The following is a 20,565-nucleotide window of genomic DNA, read 5'->3' as shown; positions in this document are numbered from 1 at the left end:
AAGTCAGATGTAATTGTGCCTTATCGAGCACTGCAATTGCACCCACAATCAATGCGACCGTTTTTTAGATAATCACTTTGAAAAAACTGGAATTCCGCATAATATTTTCCTCGTGTTGACTAATACGTTATCAACATTTAATCTGATGCGTACATTGTTTCTTAGAAGACTTTAATGTCGTTAGCGCCATCTAGCAGTATATTGTTAGGGAATAGTAGATAAATAGTTATACGAGGATAAGACTTCAAGGACGTTCGGTATTCTGTCCATTTCTAATCATTTCCGCTGCCAGTGTTGCGACTGCGAGTGAATCAATTTATCGGTCTCATTGAATTCAGCCTGACCATTCAGATATAGTCGTGAACATTATGGGCAAGCCAGACACTGATAATCAGGAAAGGACTATAAACCACGTTGGAAAATCACCAGGTGGTTTAAATGGAAAGGCTAACGAATCGGATACATTAATTTTTTATGTTAATGGCACAAGGGTAGCTATGACGATTTTTCCTTAATTCGGAGTTATGATGGGAGAGTTACGATGACTCTAATTTTTAGGTAACTGACAAAGACGTCAATCCTGAATGGACTCTCCTATATTATCTTCGGAATAAATTAAATTTAACCGGAACAAAACTGGGTTGCGCGGAAGGTGGGTGCGGAGCATGTACCGTGATGCTGTCGAGATTTGATCGTCGTAGGCGAAAAATCCTGCATCTCGCAATCAACGCCTGCCTGGCACCCATTTGCAGTGTTCACGGAACAGCGATAACAACTGTGGAAGGCATAGGCAGTACCAGGACTACACTCCATCCCATTCAAGAGCGCCTGGCCAAGGCCCATGGATCCCAATGCGGCTTCTGTACCCCCGGGATAATAATGTCGATGTACGCCCTATTGAGATCAAAGCCCAAACCGTCGATGCAGGACCTGGAACTCACGTTCCAGGGGAATCTCTGTAGGTGCACGGGATATCGTCCCATTATTGAGGGCATGAGGACCTTCACTGAAGAGTGGGAGCAATCTCGAATGGTTCACCAGGCCTCTGATTCCACCAATTGCGAGATGGGGCCCTGTGCAATGGGTGAAGCCTGCTGCAAGCGTGCCTTCACATCGGAGCCAACAGAAGTCTTCAATACCAAGGAATTTCGTCCATACGATCCCACCCAGGAGATCATTTTCCCTCCTCAATTAAAACTCTCTGATGGACTGGATAAAGAATATTTGATAATCAAAGGGAAAGAAGTTACTTGGTATCGTCCGACGACTTTACACCAACTCCTCTTCCTCAAGAACCAGTTCCCTAATGCCAAGATCATTGGTGGTAACACCGAAGTGGGTGTGGAAGTTAAATTCAAACACTCCAAGTACCCAATTCTGATCCAAACTAGACAAATTCCCGAGCTTGGAAGTATCCTCGTTCAAGACTCTCTAACGATTGGTGCGAGTGTCACTCTGATGGAGTTGGAAGAATCCCTTACCGATCTCATCTCCGTCACTCCAGAATACAAGACAAGAATATTCAAAGAAATAGTCGAAATGCTCCATTGGTTCGCAGGAAAGCAGGTTCGAAATGTTGCAGCAATTGGGGGAAACATAATGACAGGAAGTCCAATTTCAGATTTGGTACCGATACTAATGGCTTGTGGAACGAAATTGAACTTCTGCAGCCTCAAGAATGGACATAGACAAGTTCCTATAGATCACAACTTCTTCACTGGATACAGACGGAATATCAGCAAGCCCGAGGAGATCCTTTTGTCCTTAGAAATTCCATTCACCCAAAAATCTCAATATTTTGTTGCCTACAAGCAAGCGAAGCGGAGGGACGATGACATTGCCATAGTCAACATGGCATTGAACGTGATTTTCAAGAGCGAAACTGATGAAATCATTAGAGCTCACCTGGCATACGGTGGAATGGCCCCGACGACGAAGCTCGCAGTGAAAACCTGCGAGCAAATGTTGGGAAAACGATGGAATTCAGATATGCTGGAATTGACCTACCGATCATTAGTTGAAGAATTCCCACTGGAAGACTCTGCACCTGGAGGGATGATCCTTTATCGAAGGTCCCTGACCCTCAGTCTCTTCTTCAAGGGGTTCATTCACATCACGAAACAATTACAGCATAATGTCCCTGGACTTGTACCAATCCCGAAGGAATTATCTTCGGTGGATGATACATATCGGTATAAATCCTTCAAAAGTTCGCAGTACTACCAGATCACTCCTGATCACTCAGAGCCGAAGGATTTGATTGGGCGCCCGATTGTCCACACCAGCGCCTTCAAACAAACCACTGGAGAAGCTGTATTCTGTGACGATATTCCAATAATGAAAGAAGAGCTGTACTTGGCTCTAGTTCTATCCACTCGATCTCACGCTGAACTTCTAAGAATCGACGCCTCCAAGGCCCTCGAACTCGAGGGCGTGGTGAAATTCTACTCTGCTGAAGATTTGCCTGCTGGCAGGAATTCAGCAGGTCCCGTGATAAGCGACGAGGAGATCTTCGTGACCAGAGTAACATGTCAAGGTCAACCAATCGGCGCAATCATTGCAGTGGACCAATTCACAGCTCAAAACGGCGCAAGAATGGTTGAAGTATTTTATAAGGATCTCACACCAATTATAAGCATTGAAGACGCCATACAAGCAGAATCCTTTATCGAGTCATCTCCTATGCGGATCCAGCATGGAGATATTGATGAAGCATTCGCAGAATCCGACCATATCATTGAAGGAGAGTTCAGAATGGGCGGTCAGGAGCACTTCTACCTCGAGACTCAGTCTGTCCTGGCTGTCCCGAAGGAAACTGACGAGATTGAGATTTTCTGTTGCACTCAGGATCTCAGTCAAATGCAGAAGATCACGGCACACGCACTTGGACTATCGTTGAACCACGTAAATATCCGCGTGAAACGTTTGGGAGGAGCTTTTGGGGGAAAGGAGACCAAGGGAAGACTGATTGCGGTACCAGCAGCTCTGGCAGCCTTCGAACTCCAGAAGCCTGTTCGTTGCATGCTCAATCGAGACGAGGATATGTCCATCACTGGGGGAAGGCATCCCTTCCTGTGTAAATACAAGGTCGGCTTCACCCACGAGGGCCTTGTCAAAGGAGTGAAGACAGAGCTTTATATCAACGCTGGCTACTCCAGGGATTATTCTCCTGAGGTGATGCAGCGGGCGATCCATCACTGCGAAAACGCGTACAAATTTCCAGTGATTGATGCCGCAGGATGGGTATGCAGGACCAATCTCCTCTCTAACACAGCTTTCCGCGCGTCGGGGGGACCCCAGGGGATGCTGATAGCTGAAAACATTATCTGGGATGTGGCCAACTTCTTGGGGCTACCAGTCCATAAAGTCTCCGAAATGAACTTGTACAAGGAGAATGATGTTACTCATTACCATCAGAAACTTCTACTGTGTTCCTTGGATCGCTGCTGGCAACAGTGTATTCTTCAGTCTGATTATGAGATGAGGAGAGCCAGGGTGGAGGAATTTAATCAAGGGAATCGATACAGGAAACGAGGGATTGCTGTTATACCCACAAAGTTTGGTGTTGGGTACACTCTGAGAGTCTTGAATCAAGCTGGAGCACTAGTTCACGTTTACACTGATGGCTCGGTACTCATCACTCATGGAGGGGCTGAAGTGGGCCAGGGTTTACATACGAAGATGATTCAGGTTGCGACCAGTGCTTTGAAGGTTCATCCTGATAAAATTCATATCTCTGAAACAGCGACTGACAAGGTGCCCAATACATCAGCGACCGCTGCCAGCATTTCTTCGGATTTGAATGGAATGGCTGTGCTAAATGCTTGCAATACTATCATGGAGCGCATCAAGCACATTATCGATAGCAGTCCTGAGGGGAGTTGGGAGGAATGGATCTCGAAGGCATATTTCGAGAGGATTAGTTTGAGTGCAACTGGATATTATCGCACTCCCGACGTTGGATACGACTTTGAGACGAATTCTGGGATTCCTTATAATTATTTTTCGTATGGCGTCGCCTGCAGTGAAGTGGAAGTCGACTGTCTCACTGGGGATCATCAGGTACTGAGAACAGACATTGTCATGGATGTGGGGGACAGTTTAAATCCCGCCATTGACATTGGCCAGGTAGAGGGTGCCTTCACCCAGGGACTGGGATTATACACTCTCGAGGAGTTGATGTATTCACCTGATGGTACGATGTACACATGTGGTCCTGGGTCTTACAAACTCCCTGGTTTCAATGACATTCCCCGGGAGTTCAATGTCTCGTTGCTGCGAGATGCACCCAATCCACGGGCCATTTACTCGTCGAAAGCCGTCGGGGAACCCCCGCTCTTCCTCGCGGCTTCTGTATTTTTCGCTATCAAGAATGCAATTCAGGATGCCAGAAGAGATGGCAAGGCTACTTGTAAATTCAGACTGGACTCACCAGCAACTTCCGCCCGGATTCGCACAGCTTGCGTCGATGAGTTCACCACTAAAGTAATCTATTCATCTCTTCACTCAAATTATGCATCACATTTTTATTTCATTAACTGAGTTAAGTTTTCTTTTTTTCATTTCAGTTTCCAGATGTTGACGTTGATAAAGCGTGGAATAAAATTGCATGAAGGTTTGAGAGGATAAGGATTCAAATAAAATCATTACGTATTATATTTTCATGATTATAATTTCTCTGTGCTGTATATTAAATTATATAACTTGCATATTGAAAAAGAAAATATTGTTATTGTTCAACGCGTTCGTCCACATCTCCAAACGCAATTGTATTGAATTAATTAAAAAAAGAAAAACAATAAGAATCATGAGAAAATTCTACAGAAAGAATAGGAAAAAAATTTCAATCTACAGTTCCACAACGCCGCAACTAAATACAATAATTCCACTATATAATCGTTATTTATAGTTGTTTTGTTTTCATTCAATAAATACTTTGAACAATGCACAAGAGCCATAAATAAGTTTGTTTCATTTTCGTTTGTTCTCGTTATAATGACATACGCTAAAACTATATGTGTTTCAAAATGCTGTATAATAGGACCAGATCATTATATTACACTGGTTTTAACCACCAGTAATACGCCTAATCTACTGCTTTTATGCTGAGACTTATTTAATTTTACGTTTTTTTTTATTTATTAATTTTCTTAGTCTCCTCGAAATTTCTACTCAATGACAGACATTATGCTACAACACGACCGTGTAAATTTGTTAGTTTATCCTTGTGGTTCTGATTTATCGATCAAAATTAAATTTCACTTGATTGATCAGTAAAAAAAATTGAAAAAATCCACTTGTATTCAGAATAATTCGATAAATCCTTTCATCTCTGTCGAGTATAATTATTCAATGATGGGAGAAGACTTGACGACTTCTGATGATTCGGGTTATTTACAAAATTTCATAAATACAAATTCTATTAAAAATAATTGAAATTAAAATTGCAATGCGTTCTATTAGTTTTCTACCTGAATCGGCATGTATTGCGAGTCAGTCCGATTTTCATTGTTCTTCAATATTATGTTTCGGAGTCTCTTATTTCGAGATAGATCGAACAAATTTTTAATACCTGTTATCAAATAATACGAGTGTAAGAGAGTATATCAATTCTTAAAATTACCTCTGAAAATTTCATTTAAAACTGCCATCTGAGGCTTTTTGATAATGTTAATGTATTTTGTTAAATAATTTCATCCTTTGCTCTTCTTATTCTTTTGAATTTTCATTGACTGACTGTAAATTGCAATTTTGCTCAAGGGGAGTAGAATAAAAACAGAGAGAGAAAAATGGACGCGCAGATTTTCTTCTCAAAAAATAATCTCCAATTGGGGTTCTACATGCTAATTTTTCTAGTCTTGGATACGACAGTCAACTGAAAGACTTTAGATATGAATTTTTTAGTTTAAAAAAAATTAACGAGTTAGAGACGACTCAAGATATACGGTCCTTCTGTCGCCTAGAGCTTTTTTTCAAAATAAAAAAATACGTGTCTAATTTTAATTAAATTTTCATATGCCAAAAGTTTTTTCAATAAAAAAAATATACAGCCACTCAATTAAATTAAAAAATCGATTTGTCCTGTTTTAAATCCCGAAGTGCCAGTTCTCAAAGGCTATTCGCCGAAATCATTGGTTGAATCTTGATTTCTTCATCGAAAACAAGAAACTTAGACATTAAAACTGGAAAGACTCGTGAATATAAACGGCCTCTCGAATGGAAGCCATGATTACTCCCTATTTAATAATAAAACCGACAATTATCCCTCGCTTTTTCACAAAAATACAGCCAAACATACCACAATAATCAGCATTATAAAACGATAAAAAATTAAAACTTCCTGGGAAACTTTGATTTCCCACACAAACCAGTAATTGTTTAAAAATTCCAAACTTCCACTTTTTTTTTAAATGAATAAAAAAAATTCGTTGAAGTGACATAAGTACTTACTCTAATAAAATTAATTGTCAGTTTGTTAAAAATAACAAGTGGACTGAAACCAACATCCGTTATTAAACTGTATAAATGACATTTGACTTTGACTCTTGTTACCCTCGACGAATTACATACGTAATATATTATTGACATTGTTATTAATCGGTAATGATCTTCACATATTCTTCTTTAATTATCATCTACACGTGATTGCAACAAATTATTACGCTTACTCACTACTATTCACACTGTGGGCGTTTCAATTAAATTATGTATAATGCCTTAAATTGCATTATGACATAAATATAAAACTTTTTCAATCATAAGGCATTCAATAAATTTTATATTTGTTCTTTCCCTCTTTATGTCTTCCGGCTGGAAGAGTGATTATTATTTCTCATTAATTCAATAAGTTTTAATTCTAACAATGGTTTTGTTTAAACACTACTTCGAACTTAGTAGTTTTTATTTTTGTCTGCGTTCTACCTAGAACCGAGGGTCGACTAATTGAGTAATTATTTCTACTATAATTTGACTGATTTATGTCTCATTTTTTATTCGAAGAAAAAACTCAGACTTTTTTGTTATTGGGGTAATTTTTTTACTCTGAGGGGACCAATGACACAAACAAATTCATAAAATCTTCTCGGGATCACTAATAAGCTTCAGCCAATTTTATGAGTGTCTATTTACAATTATCAATTTTATGAAGTGGAGAAATACAATGAATTGAAGGGTTTAGTTGAATGTGTTGAATTAAAAAAAATCCACTTCACTTTAATTATGCATGATTCAAGTGTCAAAAATCGAATGCGAAATTCACTCCCCTTTTCATGTAAAAAAGTTGATTAGACGTTGATCGACAATCGAATAAAAAATATAAAATAAAAATGCTGTCTACATTCCATCATTTTATGTTAAAATAAATAAGGCTATTTGACAGTGGCAAATACTCTAATTTTCCACGAATGTAGACACAAAAAATAATAAAAATTTGAATGAATAAAAATGACAATAAATTTCGGGTTATTTATATAAATTTCAGACCTTTAGTGAGATTCTAGCATGTTATTTGGCAATTAAATGGATAAAATTAGTTCGTAATTTGCTTTTTTTTTGCTTTTCAAGTGTACAATTAATTAACCTGCAGTAATACTATGGCAACTCGTTAGCCGTAGGACCTGTATCTACAGGTATACGTGTACTGCTTTCAAAGTTGTCTCAACAGCTGCTCAATGAGTTTATCGTCAACTCGATTATTGTTTTTCTGTTTAGTTTATTCTAAGGGGAGTTTTGCAACCCGACGCTTGGTATTCATACCTGATTTGTGACGGTCGGTGCAAGTAAGTAGCTGGCCGATGAGTATCTGGCGATTTATGAGTCGTAGGAAGATGAACCATGGTCATGGGCTGGACTTGGTGGTGTTGATGGATTGGAACTATTGTTCGAGGCTATTGAGTGACGTGGACTTCCACCAGATGTGTGCTCCTGATAATTAATGATTTGAATATGAATGTTTGTTTAATAGGGGAGAGACCTTGTAATTGATAGGTTTACCTTTTCCTGCAAAGAAGCTACACTACCGAGTGACAGTGGTGTGTGGGATCGCATATGGAGTGATTCAGATTCTGCCTGATCCACTGGTGTTCGAGGTAACGACGGTGGTGTAGCTGTTGGCCGAGGTGGGGCCGGACCCCTTCTCGACGATGTTGAACCTGTAATTGGATAGTCATATTCAGTGGTACGTCATCACATTATAAAAGAGCAATGCTATGCGTTAGAAAAGTGCAATTATATTGAAAAAATCATAATTTGCAAGTTAAGAAGAAGAATTTGTGCGACAGCGGTAAATATCAATCGTAAAATACCATTATGAGGCGAATAACCAGAATTTCTCTGCATATGGGAACTTAGACGTCTCGTGTCAGACGGTGGATGTCGGGGTGGCAATGGTGCTGGTTTTGTTGGTGCCTGTAGACCGGTATTAGCATAAAACTGGCAATGAAAAATGACAATTAATTTTACCTGTTTTCTGCTCGAGTTTTTCAATACAAAAATAAATTATAAAGAATTCTTACTCGTTGCTGTGGATTTCCATGCAAATGAGAACTACTACTATGATGACTCGAATATTGCTGTTGATCCGCTGTTTCGAGGGTCGTTGGTAAATCCAACAAACGTTGAATCTGAGGAAAAAATTACAAATTAAAAAAGGGACCATACAACATAAAATAAATAAATGTATGGAGGTGAATTTAAATAATTTCATCAGTTTACTTACTTGAATACCATTCCCTGGTCCCATGTGACTAATATGATTGAAATTCGTTGGTGCTGAGATCATTTTAGATCGTCTGTCCGTGGGTCGGGAGCTTCTGTTCCCTTCGCGCAATGAAAATCGTCTCCTGGGTCTCGTCATTTGTCTTCCGCTCGCATCAAGAGGTGCTAAATTCAATAGCTCTCCTGCAGAAACATGTAATAATCCAATGTCAAACCCCAAGATCGATTTCTTTGCCAAATTGAATAAATGTTCGCACTTACGTTGATGGAGATGACTCAAATAAATAACGTAGGGCATATCATTGATCATGCAATTAGTCAATGATCCCGAATTATTGAGTGGTCGTGCACGTTTTACATTCAACGTCTGCAACCAATCCCCAGTGTTGCAGTCGAACAGATCCACGTGGGTCTCACTATAAACCAGGAGATATCCGTCACAATAACCTGAAGGAGAGAATAATTTTCATCAATTTTTCACATTCAGTGACCACAAAAAAATTATCCCGAGTATATGTAAGTCTCTTCTATAGTTTACAATGCAACTTGAACTGAATTATTATTTTTCAACAGTTCTAAGCAAATAAAATACTGGGATATCCTTCTGATGGTTGTACTTACTGACTGCAGTTGGTACAGCTGGATACATAATCTCTCGATCTCTACTCTTTCGGCCCTGGCTATCAACGTAAACAGCGAGTGTTTGAAATACGAGTAAGAATTCACCTCTCGGTAGTTCAATGCAGCGTAAAGCATCGATGGCACTGTACGTCAAGAACCCTAGCAGTGTGTTTTCAGGATGGACCAATGCTGCAAGAATATAGCATAATAAATAATAACGAAATATATAATAATAAAATTAGTATTCACGTTGCATTACTTACAAATGGGATGATGATCACCGAGAATACTGTATATTGAAAATCCTGATGGATAACCAACGCATAAACGTCCCTCTGACAGTACTTGAAGTGTTTGTGCATGACAGGGTAACATTAATTCTTGTATACGTTTGTGGCGGGTTTTTGTACGTGTTATTTCATATATCATCACGTGTGAAGCATTCTGAAATTCATATTTATTATTTATTTTTGTGATGAAAAAAAAAGTTGAGTTATTGATCTAATAAAATTATAAAATGGGATATTTCAGAATTATTTTGTCAAATTGATATTAAAATTTGATTAAACAATCCCTATTTTCATTCATTCTTAAGGCAATTTACCTGTTTTTTTATCGCAACACATAGACAGTATGTGAGTGGATTACGCCTGACAATGCCTGTAGTCAGAGTTATACAGCCCTTTGTCTCAGCAACCTTGATCCATTCGACTTCATCACCATCAAGTGCACGGACTGGGACTAGTCTTACGTGGCGCTGTTTACCGCTCAGTACCACAATAAGTTGTTCCTCGGTTATGTACTCGAGTAAATATACCTTCTTGCCCTCACCAACTTTAGCAATTTCGCTACGATCTAAATCTAAACAGAATAGGCCCTCCTCGGTACCAATGACTAGACGATCAGGATCTATTATCGCTCCTGACATCACGTTCTTAACAACTGACAATGTATTGTCCAATAGTTCTTTTGCACGAAAGATCTGAAAGAATCCCTTAATTAGACTCGTCATTCTGGTATTGTCAGGTAAAATAAAATATTTACCGTTGTATTTGGAAGATTGTTTCTTTTTAATATTCGATGAAGTTCACTTAACGCAACAACCCATTTGGTTTTCTCACTTTCAGTGTCAGCCAACATTAAAGTGTGATTCCGTGAACCTGGCGGCTCCAGCAAGGATGTTGTAATCTATCAAGAAAATTAAAGAATTTCTTCAGCTAATTGGAAAATCCCATTTGAGTAAATGGACAAAATTTAAAACACTTACCCTAAAAATGCATGGAATGTCTTTCTTCGTAGCATGAATAACATCCGATTCACGTACTGAACTCACCCCAAACTCCTCGTCCCTCATATCGAGGACTTGCGATACATAGACGGAGGGCAGTGCATTGCGATCAGGTGATATATCGTAAAGGAATAATTTAAAATCGCATACAACGACAAATTGTCGAATCCATCCCTTCTTGACACCTCCCATTTTGGGCACCTTGACGTAACCCTCGTAAGCAGTGCCAATGCCCCTTGTTGGATCAATTCCAAGTGGTCGTTTTGTCTTATCATGGGGCACTGGACACATTGCTGGCACTTTATCGCAGCACGGCATGTGACAGGCAAAACCACATACTTCGCATACAACTCCTTGTCTTGTCAGTCCAACCATGAGGGAAGTGCAATGATTGCATTTTGTTGGTGCTGAGAATGTTCGTACCAGAAATTGATGGGACTTTGGCTTTGGCTGGAGATTGGCTACTTGGCTGTGGGATGCTGATGATTTGTTGAGGAGCTCGTGAGACAGTGGTGATGTTGGATCCTTCGGGATTAATGAAGAAAAATTGTTTTTACTGAACTCTCAATAAAATGTATAAAAAATTGTATATAAAAAAATTGCTATCCCCTTTGAAAGCATTTTGTTACTGCCTTTCTAATTTCATTATAGATATTTAAATAAGTGTCACTTACAATGCTCAACTCGGATAAATTACTCTTGCTACTTGTGATGCTCGGCGCCCGATTATCCTCGATGTCACCTTCAACGCTGTCGACACTGCCATGACGAGTACTACCAGCCGTTTCCTTCAAGAAGTGCTCCAAGTACGACATTTGTGATGTTGGGCGTTCCAAGACTGCAATGAAAATAGCGAAACTGAATTCAATGCATGACAAAATAAAGAATTAATGAATGAACACTCGTCGCCCAACCGTTCGATGTGCCTTGTAAAAAATCTTAAATTCAGATCACAATCAGATCTTATAACACAGTCATTAGGCTCAGTGTCTAAAATCTACGTGGGAAAAATCAGGACGAATAACTCCATTATTCATTGCTCAACACCTCACGGTAGTCTTCATCAATTCACCATGCAAAACCGCATTATTTACACGTAATTAGATATGCAACAGGTCAGTTCAGGGTCGCGAATTATTTCGTGCTGGAGTGCAAGAGGACGAGTTGATTTGCAATTGAAACATGAACAGATTTAGTTGGTATAATTATCCAAATAATTATCAATCTGCATTTCTCAACTAATCATCCTCCATTACGATCTCACCACTCCACCAAAACATCTCCAAACTCCAGCAAAAAGCGAAAAACCCATACTCATCAAAATGTTCCAGTACTTACACATATCGCGATAACAAAACGTCTGGGAAATACTCAAAAAAACCGCAGTATAAAACCACTAAATATGAAGTGGATTCAGCACGGATGCTTTTGTTAATAGCCATCGCAAAAACTCATGAAAAAAAAATAATAATTCTTCACTCGGACTAAACGTCAATCCCCCTGATGTGTAAAATTACCAGACGACGATTCGATGGCAACAGCATTTCTATTGATGATTGAGTTGACCGGTGAAAAACGATTTAATAAACGACACGCTGTAATACGGGGTGAACGCATAACTGGAAGGGGTGATGACGGCTGATGCACGATGATACGTTGGGGTTTTGTCGTAACGATGTTTGGTGACAATTTTCTTTGATGATTTGGTGAATGTAGAACAGCTGTCACAAATACAGTTTGATGATGAGCAATAAGAGGCCCCACACGCAGCTCGTTGCGCCAATAAACAGGGGCACTTTGTAGTCTAGAAATCAGAATTGCATACCGTGCCGGCACATCGGGTTACTTATGCTGGATCAAGGATAACAACCCCAATTTTTTCTGTTTTAAGACGTTTTCTTGCATTGTCTTTCTTAAGGTGACGGTTGTGGGAGATGTTTTCAAGTCACGAATTATTACGATTTTAAACGAGGAAAATTTTAGGATAAAATTATATCGAATTTTTACTCCTTTCGATCCTGATTCATCTTCGATGTTCATGATTAATTAGTCATGTTCTTGTGAGATAATATATTTCGTTTGAATAAAAATGGGATGTTACTATTGTTTAAAACACGTGTCCTTTTTCTAGAGGGATCCATTAATTACGAATTATCTCGATTTTAAACGAACTCAGGGGAAAATGTCCTCTGATTAAATCTCCTAATTAAAATATCGAGAATTAAAACCAGAGAAGTTCACTTCCAGCTTTTCCACGTCATTCATATGTTGAATAAAATTCATTAAACGAATGAATTCATTGAATATTAAATCAGCCAATTTATTCTGTACGTGGAAATGACCAGAGAAAATTAATTTCGTCTACCTGACAGTCAAGAGTTCCAATTACATAAAATATGTGTCATTGTTCGTCAGATTTTAACATCTACCGTTTATTATTGGGGCTGCCGTCACCTTAATTGTCACAATAAGAATAGATTGATAAAAATCATCAATCATCGTTGTCTAAAAAAATCAATGTTTTTTTCTACTTCGCCTGTACCTCAATTCCAATTTCTGTATGTTTTTTTCCACTGTATAATGCATGATTAAAACAGTAAGAAAAAACTCGTCATCATATAATCGTAATATTCTCGATCAATTGAAGAATAAAATTTATTCGAAATTCATTGACAATTGGGAGGTGTTTCTACGACTACAGCATGCACAAATACTACTCCAAACGACTCGTACAACATCAGTAATTTTTACTACAAAAAATACTTTGTTGCAGACCTGCATGCAATAGAATGGACGAGTAAGCTCTCCTGCTAATAAACTTAATTAATATACTTATGATTTATTTATTCAATAAGGTATTCGGGAAATCGCCATTACTGTCTAAAAAGCCAACGTGGTAAATCGAAATGTTTCCAAATAACATAACCAGCATGTACTGCTGCTGTTTGCGTTACAATGACAAATATCAAATTGTGGTAGGGGAATTTTTTGTGAACCCTCGAGGTGTGCAGGACATTAATTCTATTGCTATTGTACTTACAACCATCGCTCGAATCAATACGTGATTGCAATTCCTTGATTTGTATTTCTTTTCTCTTCATTTCGTGGGACATTGAATCCAAACGTTGTCGGAAGTCACGTAATTCCCTAAAATGAATTATTACGACATCAATTAAAACCCCATAAAAAATATTCAAGCGATCAGGCGATTAATTAAAAATCAATAAAAAATATTCTAGCGATTAGTTCATGTTTTTGTCTACAACTAACGGTAAAGGATCCTTTGACAACCTTAACAATGCTAAACAAAAGTTGAACATTAAAATAATAAAAGAACCTAGAAAAACTAACTTTTGAGCAGCAATAAGATCGGATCTAGTCTTGGTAAGCTCCTCAGAAATAGCTTGTTTTGCCTGTATCTCACTCTGCAACGAGCTCTGGAGATTCAGCAATTCCATTTTATCAAGTTTTTGTGATCTCCTATTCCTCCAATTCTTATCCGACATTGTCGAGGTGCTCCCAACGCCTCCGACTCCTCCAGAATGTTTCAAAAACTCCAACTCCTCAGTCATTTTGGTAGCCAACGCTTGGAGATATCCCCTGGCGTCCTTCTCATCGGATACCCACTGTATGATTTCCGTGATCTGGGCCTCCCACTGAGCAATCGCCTCTTTCTTATTCCTGAGTTCCTCGTATTCCTCCTCCAGCTGTCTCCTCTCACTCGAAATTCTATTAACACTATCAGTAACCGAGGACAACTCCAGCAAAAGTTTTTTGTTCTCCTCAGTCAGCATGATCTTCTCCCTCTCGTGTCGTCTGCTCAACTCGTTGATGGTCTCCTCACTGTCGGTGATATTTTCCAGTCTCGCAGCATCAAGCTTGTCCTTAGTCACCTGTATTTCCCTCTCCAGTATTTCCCTGTGTCCCTCAGCCTCGTGCAATTGCTCCTGAAGACTCCTCATCTCCACATTGTGCCTCCCCTGCTGCTGATTAAGATTTTCATTGTACTGTACCTCAAGTTTCTCCACTTCTGCCTTGAGCCTATTGATCTCCTGCGTAGCCAAGGCATCATTAGCACGCGCATCATTACCCACAGATCTCTGCCTGATCTTCTCAGTCTCCTCCTGCATCTGCTTGCAGTATTCCTCACTCCTCTCCCTTAATTTTCTCTCTTTGCTCGTCTCCGCCATTGCCTCCTCAACTCTGTTCTCCAACTCTCTCCTGAGCTTCTCTGCTTTCCTGATGTCGTGCCGCAAACTGTCGACTTTGGCCATGACTACCTCCAGCTCCTCCTCCTTATCGCGCACCTGACGCGACAATTTCTGTTTATGCTGTCGCAGCTCTGACAGTTTGTCAGTCACCTCGGTGTACTCCGCCATGGCGAGCTTTCGTTGAGTCAACGCATCCTTCAGCTCCTTATCCTGGAGCTTTAGTTTCTCAAGAATATCCAGCTTGTCCTTCACAGCCTCCTCCTTCTCCGTTTTCAGTAATCGAACAAGCTTCTCGAGATCGTGGAGCTTCGCCAGGTCACCATTATCAATGTTTCTGATTTCTCGGCTTGCGGCGCTCTCCAACGACTTCAACTGGGATTCCAGTTCTCCATTGCGCTTTGTTAAGGTGTTTATCTCGTCCTGAAGCTTTCTCGTGGCATTAGACGATTCCGGGGAGATTGTAGGAGATATACTGCTGGTGTTTGAGGACAATTGATTCTTCAAATCTAATATTGTTTGCTGTAATCTCGCGTTTTCCAGCTCTAGGCTCTCGATGTTTTTATCTCTTTGGGGCTGTGTCAGCACGGGAAGGGATCCCAGGTCTGAAATGCAGCTCCCCTGGGTAAAACTGAAGCCCACAAACGGCAGGTGAAGGGCTGAGAAGGCTGAATTTGCTGCTGGTGGTACAGCATCTGAACTTCTCACATCTGTGTCGTCAACGTCAAAGTTCGAGGTGTCTGTTGGAGACGAGACTTCCGGTATGTACGGGGCTGTGCTGTCCCTCAATGTCTCCCAGTTGACTCCCTCGAACCATGGGTGCTTCTTGAAGTCCTCGATACCATTCTGACCGAGACGAAATTCCGAACTGCAGATTAATTTTCGCATCAAGTCTTTAGCTTCGTCTGATACGTCGTAGGCCTCGTCTGTAGGGAAGTCGAAGCAGTTCTTGTGATTCATTATTCGACCGTAGGTTTCGACTAGAGATTCCGCGTAAAAGGGTGTCTCGCCGTAGAGCATCTCGTACATGCATACACCAAGAGACCACCAGTCGCATTCGGGACCGTAACGGCCTTGACCGTCCTCCATTGCCTGCAATTTTGAAGGGCGGACGGGTGTTTATGAAAAATTAATGCGATGGGCTGGGAAATTGAGAGGATGGGGATTCATTTCACGCCGTTTGAAGCCGGAAATTAGGAGTAAAAAATTGGAGGGCAGAATGCCGGACACGATTTGATTAAAACGTGCATGTAAATGTGAATCTCGAAAGTGACTATTTAGTCCAGAAAATTTAGAAAAACATTGAAATGACTGTTGAAGCAAAGCTGATAAAATTATTTTCTCAAATTGTAAGATATTTGAATAATCTCAAAAACTCTCTTGACTTGTTCACTCTATTCAACACTCAATTTTTCGTATTTCTTTTTTGTGTTTTCATCTCTTTGTCTCGCATTCGTTCGTTTAATTTCCTTCGCTAAAAATGGTTCCATGTATATTTGATCACCACTGCTATTAAACACGTAAATACAGATGCAGATGAATTTAACGTATGGATTTGATGATTAAATAGCGGAATTCGATATGTTGATTTCTCCTCACGATGAGTTTCTCGGGAATTAGTTCAGGGAATTCTATCAATTCGTTATCGATAATGGGAAATTAAGGGAGGAGGTGATTAAAATGTCGATTGATGAACATTTCACCTACAGAGAGAGCTATTAAAATGGATTTAATGGAATGTGCTATTTAAACGTTCATCAAACAGGAAATTTTCAATGAAATTTTAATAAATCTTTGACACCATTTTCTGAAAATTAGAAATTTCAAAAAAAATCTTACCCTCAAAATTTCTGGAGAAATATAATCCGGCGTACCAACAGCGACATTACTCTGGACGGTGCCATCCTCAAAGAGCCTCAGACATGATCCAAAATCGGCGAGTCGTATATGCCCATTGGCATCGAGTAAAACATTATCAGGTTTGATGTCTCGATGGACATACCGTAAATTGTGTATGGAAGCAATCGCCAATACCATTTCAGCAATGTAAAAACGTGCCATATCCTCGGGCAATCGATCCTCAAATTTGCTAAGAAGAGTTAGCAAATCACCTCCACAGTAGTAATCCATAACGAGATACAGATTATTGTCATCTTGAAATGCATAATGAAGATTGGTTATCCATCTACGATCACCGTAGACTAGTACATCCCTCTCTTCCCTGAAACACGCTGTCTCAGCGCGCTTCAACATCTCCCATTTGTTGAGAATTTTCATGGCGAATACTTTGTCCGATCCTCGCATTTTTACAACGCACACTTCCCCAAATGCACCTCGCCCAATGACTTTGACTATTTCGAAATCTTCACGTGCTAGTTGGAGGTTTTTTATGCAGGCTGCCACTGGTTTCACTGAATAATAACAAAATTTTGGAGTTATTTGGCATTTGCACGATCTTGAAATTCATGTTTTTGATTTTACGTATTATATGGACCCTTTAGACCCCAAATTCCAAAAATGCAATGGCCTGCACACTACTTTGTGAGTTGAATCTTTTTTCTCCTCCAATGTAGATATTGAATGCAATCCTGCACGTGTAAATATTCAATTTTATCGATCACTATTAATTAAAACTGAAGTCATTTATTATCCCTTCTAAATTTTCAAGAATGTTTTTCTTTACTTAGGTTTATAATCGTTAATTTGATTTGCTTGGGATTCTCCTATAATTCAATTTTTCTTCGTGACGATAATTTTCTACAAGACACAAAATCTGATAGAATTTACTAATGGAAATAAATTGGATTCTTTGTTGTTCCAATGGTTGATAATTACTTCTTGAAAAATAAATCTGGGCGAAAATGAATGAGAGAGTGAATCAAATAATGTTAACTGAAGCATTAAAATAATGAAACATTGAAGCGTTGCGATTATCGAATCATATTTACTCAATGATAAGACCTCTTGTCTTCATTGATATATCCCCTTCGGTGGTGAGCAGAGAAGCTTCACGTATCTTAAATCTTTAAATAGATTTCGCACTCACCAAATTCGATAAAATCAGAGACTGTTTTTTCACGTCGCAGTGAGGAGTTGCAACACTCGTCATAGAGAATTAATAAAATATCGATCAGCGTTTCAATCGAAAATGTATGGCTCACACGTCCACCTTGCACTGGACCACTGGTGAACAAATTTTCGAGCTGTCGTAATCTTCCACTCACCCCTAGAAAAAAATAGGAAAATAAATTTGACTTCGTGGGTTTTTAAAAGCTACTAGTTCTTGTGATCCCCATTGATTGCAAAATATTCTCGTTGACAAATTATGAATAAAAATACGAGTACATGGTTACGTACCCCGGGAAACAACGTCCATTGGGGCAGTGTAAGAATTGTTCGATGGGTTTGACATTATTGCAATCTGATTTGGCGATCCCTCAGCAGGATCCTTTGGCGATAATTCCGTCATTATTGTCCCGGCTGATTACAACCACGGTATTTATCAGCCTCATAACTGGACAATATAAAACCTGCAATACAAAGTATCAATTATAATTTTCATCGGGTTCTACCTTTTACCGCGGATGGTTAATTGCATTCTTAGGAATCTAATGAATATTTAAAAAACCCAAAAATTAGTTGAAACCTGCGATGCACTGAGTTTTTTGAGAATAACATCAGGAGAAAAAGTTGATGTTGGTTGTAGGAGGTGAAATTGGTAGGATATGGGATTTTAAAGTGATTCCCACCGTCTCTCATATGACTAATTAATTAATGGGTTCCAAGGTCTAGTGGATTTTTTAATTTAATTTCACCGATGTATTATATTCCCTTAACGACATGTGGAAGTGCAGTGCGTCGCACGACTGCCGCGATTTTCCAAAGGAAACAGGAATAATTTCAATAAGGAGAATTATGTTATTAAAAGCTCGATATCCTTCCCCAAAAATTCCGGAATAATACGCAAAAAAATAAAGTGTGACTCATTCCCATCTGTATACTCAATACTCATAATGAAAATCATTGAAACTACTCAGATTAATTTACATGAAAAAACAATTCAAATACTCGGCGAATTCATCAAAATTCCCACATGGTTTTTCATCTCTTGTATTAATATCACCCCCTAAATCCTTCAATAAGTTAAAACACTTCCCAAAATTCGCCCCTAGAACCCCCTTGCAGATAAACAGAACCATCCGAGTGACGTCACCCCACGTACCAAAAATTCCCCAAAAAAAATGTGTCAACTGAGTCAAAAAAACCTCAAAAAAACTGTCAAAAATATTCTAAAAATAGTCAACAACATTGAATCCCCACAAATACCTCCCATAAACATTACGTAACCCCAATGTCACCCATTTCCCCAGCCCAATAAAAAAAATCACAGAATAAATTAATTCCTCCACCCCTCTCTTCGATCGCGAAAGTATCACCAGATACGAATAATAAAATCAGTGCGATAAAACAAACCTCTGGGCTCAACTACAAAAATAGTGCAATGGTGACTCGGATATGACAAGCGTGGACAACTTTTTCAATTCAACTCCTCAATCTCCTAATGCACTCCTAATGCGAATAAACTGTCCCCCACTGACGATTGCGAATGAAAAAACACTCGATGAAGAAGAGAAATAACAAAAACCACTCGACACCACAAACTCCCGAACAATGAGATGAAAAAACATTAGCGAGAATTTGTGAAATTGAAAAAAAAAGTTGGATATGTATTCTATTATGGGTGTATCTATTTGTGGGTTAACCTTATCTCAATGCACTTGTACAACTTTTTCTATTCACATTTTAATGCGTGATGTTCAGCACGACTCAAATACACGTATAATTCGATTAAAATATATTGTTTTTCCATTTCCTAGGGTAATTTGCCAATTTTTTTTCCTCTCAACGCAGAGCATTAAGATTAGAACTTTGGAACAATTGAACACTCGATCGATGATTATTTCGCATGCGGTAATTTTAATTGGGTTTCCGGAGGTTTACGTACTCGTTAAATGTTTATAAATCGCACCATTTAATTATCACAAAACATCGTATCGCCACCTCCAAGCTCCTAGCAATTTGGCTGACCCCCTGGCAGGCCCCATACAAATGTGCCTGTGTGTGTTTGGGTGAGGAAAATATGGAGGAGCTACGTCATGAGGTGGACAACATCGGGAGGTTTGGCCGCTGTTACGAGTGATGAAGGAAAGGTATGGCGACAAAAAAAGATAATTTATTTCCTCGAAGGCCTTAAGATGGCGGTAGGGTAATCGTGCATGTGATGTTCCCAATGTTACCAGCAACGAGCCCCACAACTACTCTACCGGCGGAACTCCAACGGCGCCGCCACCACCGGAGTTCTCGCGCACTAGAAACTCACTATTATTACTAGCTTTCCAAAGCGTCTCTTTGTAATTTGAAATTGAATCATCACTGAAAAGCAATTAAAATAAAAAATAAAAACTTAAATCATTGGATTCCTCCGATAACGATCTGACCCCGCCACTCGTGTTGTGCCGATCGTATGCTAGAAATCTTGAAGACCAGATTTTTCATTCTTAAGCGAGCATTATCTTTCAAATTAAAACAAATTAATTCAGATAAATTTTCAGTGTCAAAAAATGTTTAAAAAGGATGTACGAAATTGAAAAAAGTTTGGAATTTTTTTCAAAATTTCCAGAGGCGCTAAAATTGTTATAATTCTTAGATCAAAACGATGAGAAAAAGTGCGCC

General features: G+C 39.2%; 2 protein-coding genes across 5 annotated transcripts; one reads left to right on the top strand and one right to left on the bottom strand.

Annotated features, from left to right (window-relative positions):
* The first annotated feature begins 55 nt into the window (after positions 1-55).
* LOC135172653 (xanthine dehydrogenase-like) lies at positions 56-7,326 on the top strand. The gene is made up of 3 exons (XM_064138852.1): positions 56-491; positions 559-4,485; positions 4,569-7,326. The coding sequence occupies exons 1-3, from the start codon at positions 369-371 to the stop codon at positions 4,611-4,613; spliced, it is 4,095 nt and encodes a 1,364-aa protein (XP_063994922.1). The 5' UTR covers positions 56-368; the 3' UTR covers positions 4,614-7,326.
* LOC135172650 (serine/threonine-protein kinase Genghis Khan) lies at positions 4,654-19,999 on the bottom strand. 4 transcript variants are annotated; one of them, XM_064138841.1, is made up of 19 exons: positions 19,838-19,956; positions 18,190-18,362; positions 17,879-18,058; positions 16,672-17,243; positions 13,976-15,924; positions 13,661-13,771; positions 12,142-12,428; positions 11,299-11,462; positions 10,604-11,149; positions 10,381-10,524; positions 9,941-10,318; positions 9,600-9,780; positions 9,337-9,525; positions 8,977-9,162; positions 8,717-8,898; positions 8,514-8,621; positions 8,304-8,430; positions 7,993-8,150; positions 4,654-7,923 (listed from the first exon to the last, which is right to left on the bottom strand). In XM_064138841.1, the coding sequence occupies exons 2-19, from the start codon at positions 18,299-18,301 to the stop codon at positions 7,810-7,812; spliced, it is 5,688 nt and encodes a 1,895-aa protein (XP_063994911.1). In that variant the 5' UTR covers positions 18,302-18,362; positions 19,838-19,956; the 3' UTR covers positions 4,654-7,809. The 4 variants fall into 4 exon arrangements, with proteins under 4 accessions (XP_063994911.1, XP_063994908.1, XP_063994907.1 ...); XM_064138838.1 differs by lacking the exon at positions 12,142-12,428 and having other exon boundaries at positions 13,665-13,771; positions 19,862-19,999; XM_064138837.1 differs by lacking the exon at positions 12,142-12,428 and having other exon boundaries at positions 13,665-13,771.
* Positions 20,000-20,565: the final 566 nt, after the last annotated feature.

The sequence above is a fragment of the Diachasmimorpha longicaudata genome, chromosome 2 (assembly GCF_034640455.1).
Source record: "Diachasmimorpha longicaudata isolate KC_UGA_2023 chromosome 2, iyDiaLong2, whole genome shotgun sequence".
NCBI classification, from domain to species: Eukaryota; Metazoa; Arthropoda; class Insecta; order Hymenoptera; family Braconidae; genus Diachasmimorpha; species Diachasmimorpha longicaudata.
The sequence above is the reverse complement of the archived record's forward strand: the minus strand, read 5'-3'. Positions and strand labels throughout refer to the sequence as shown.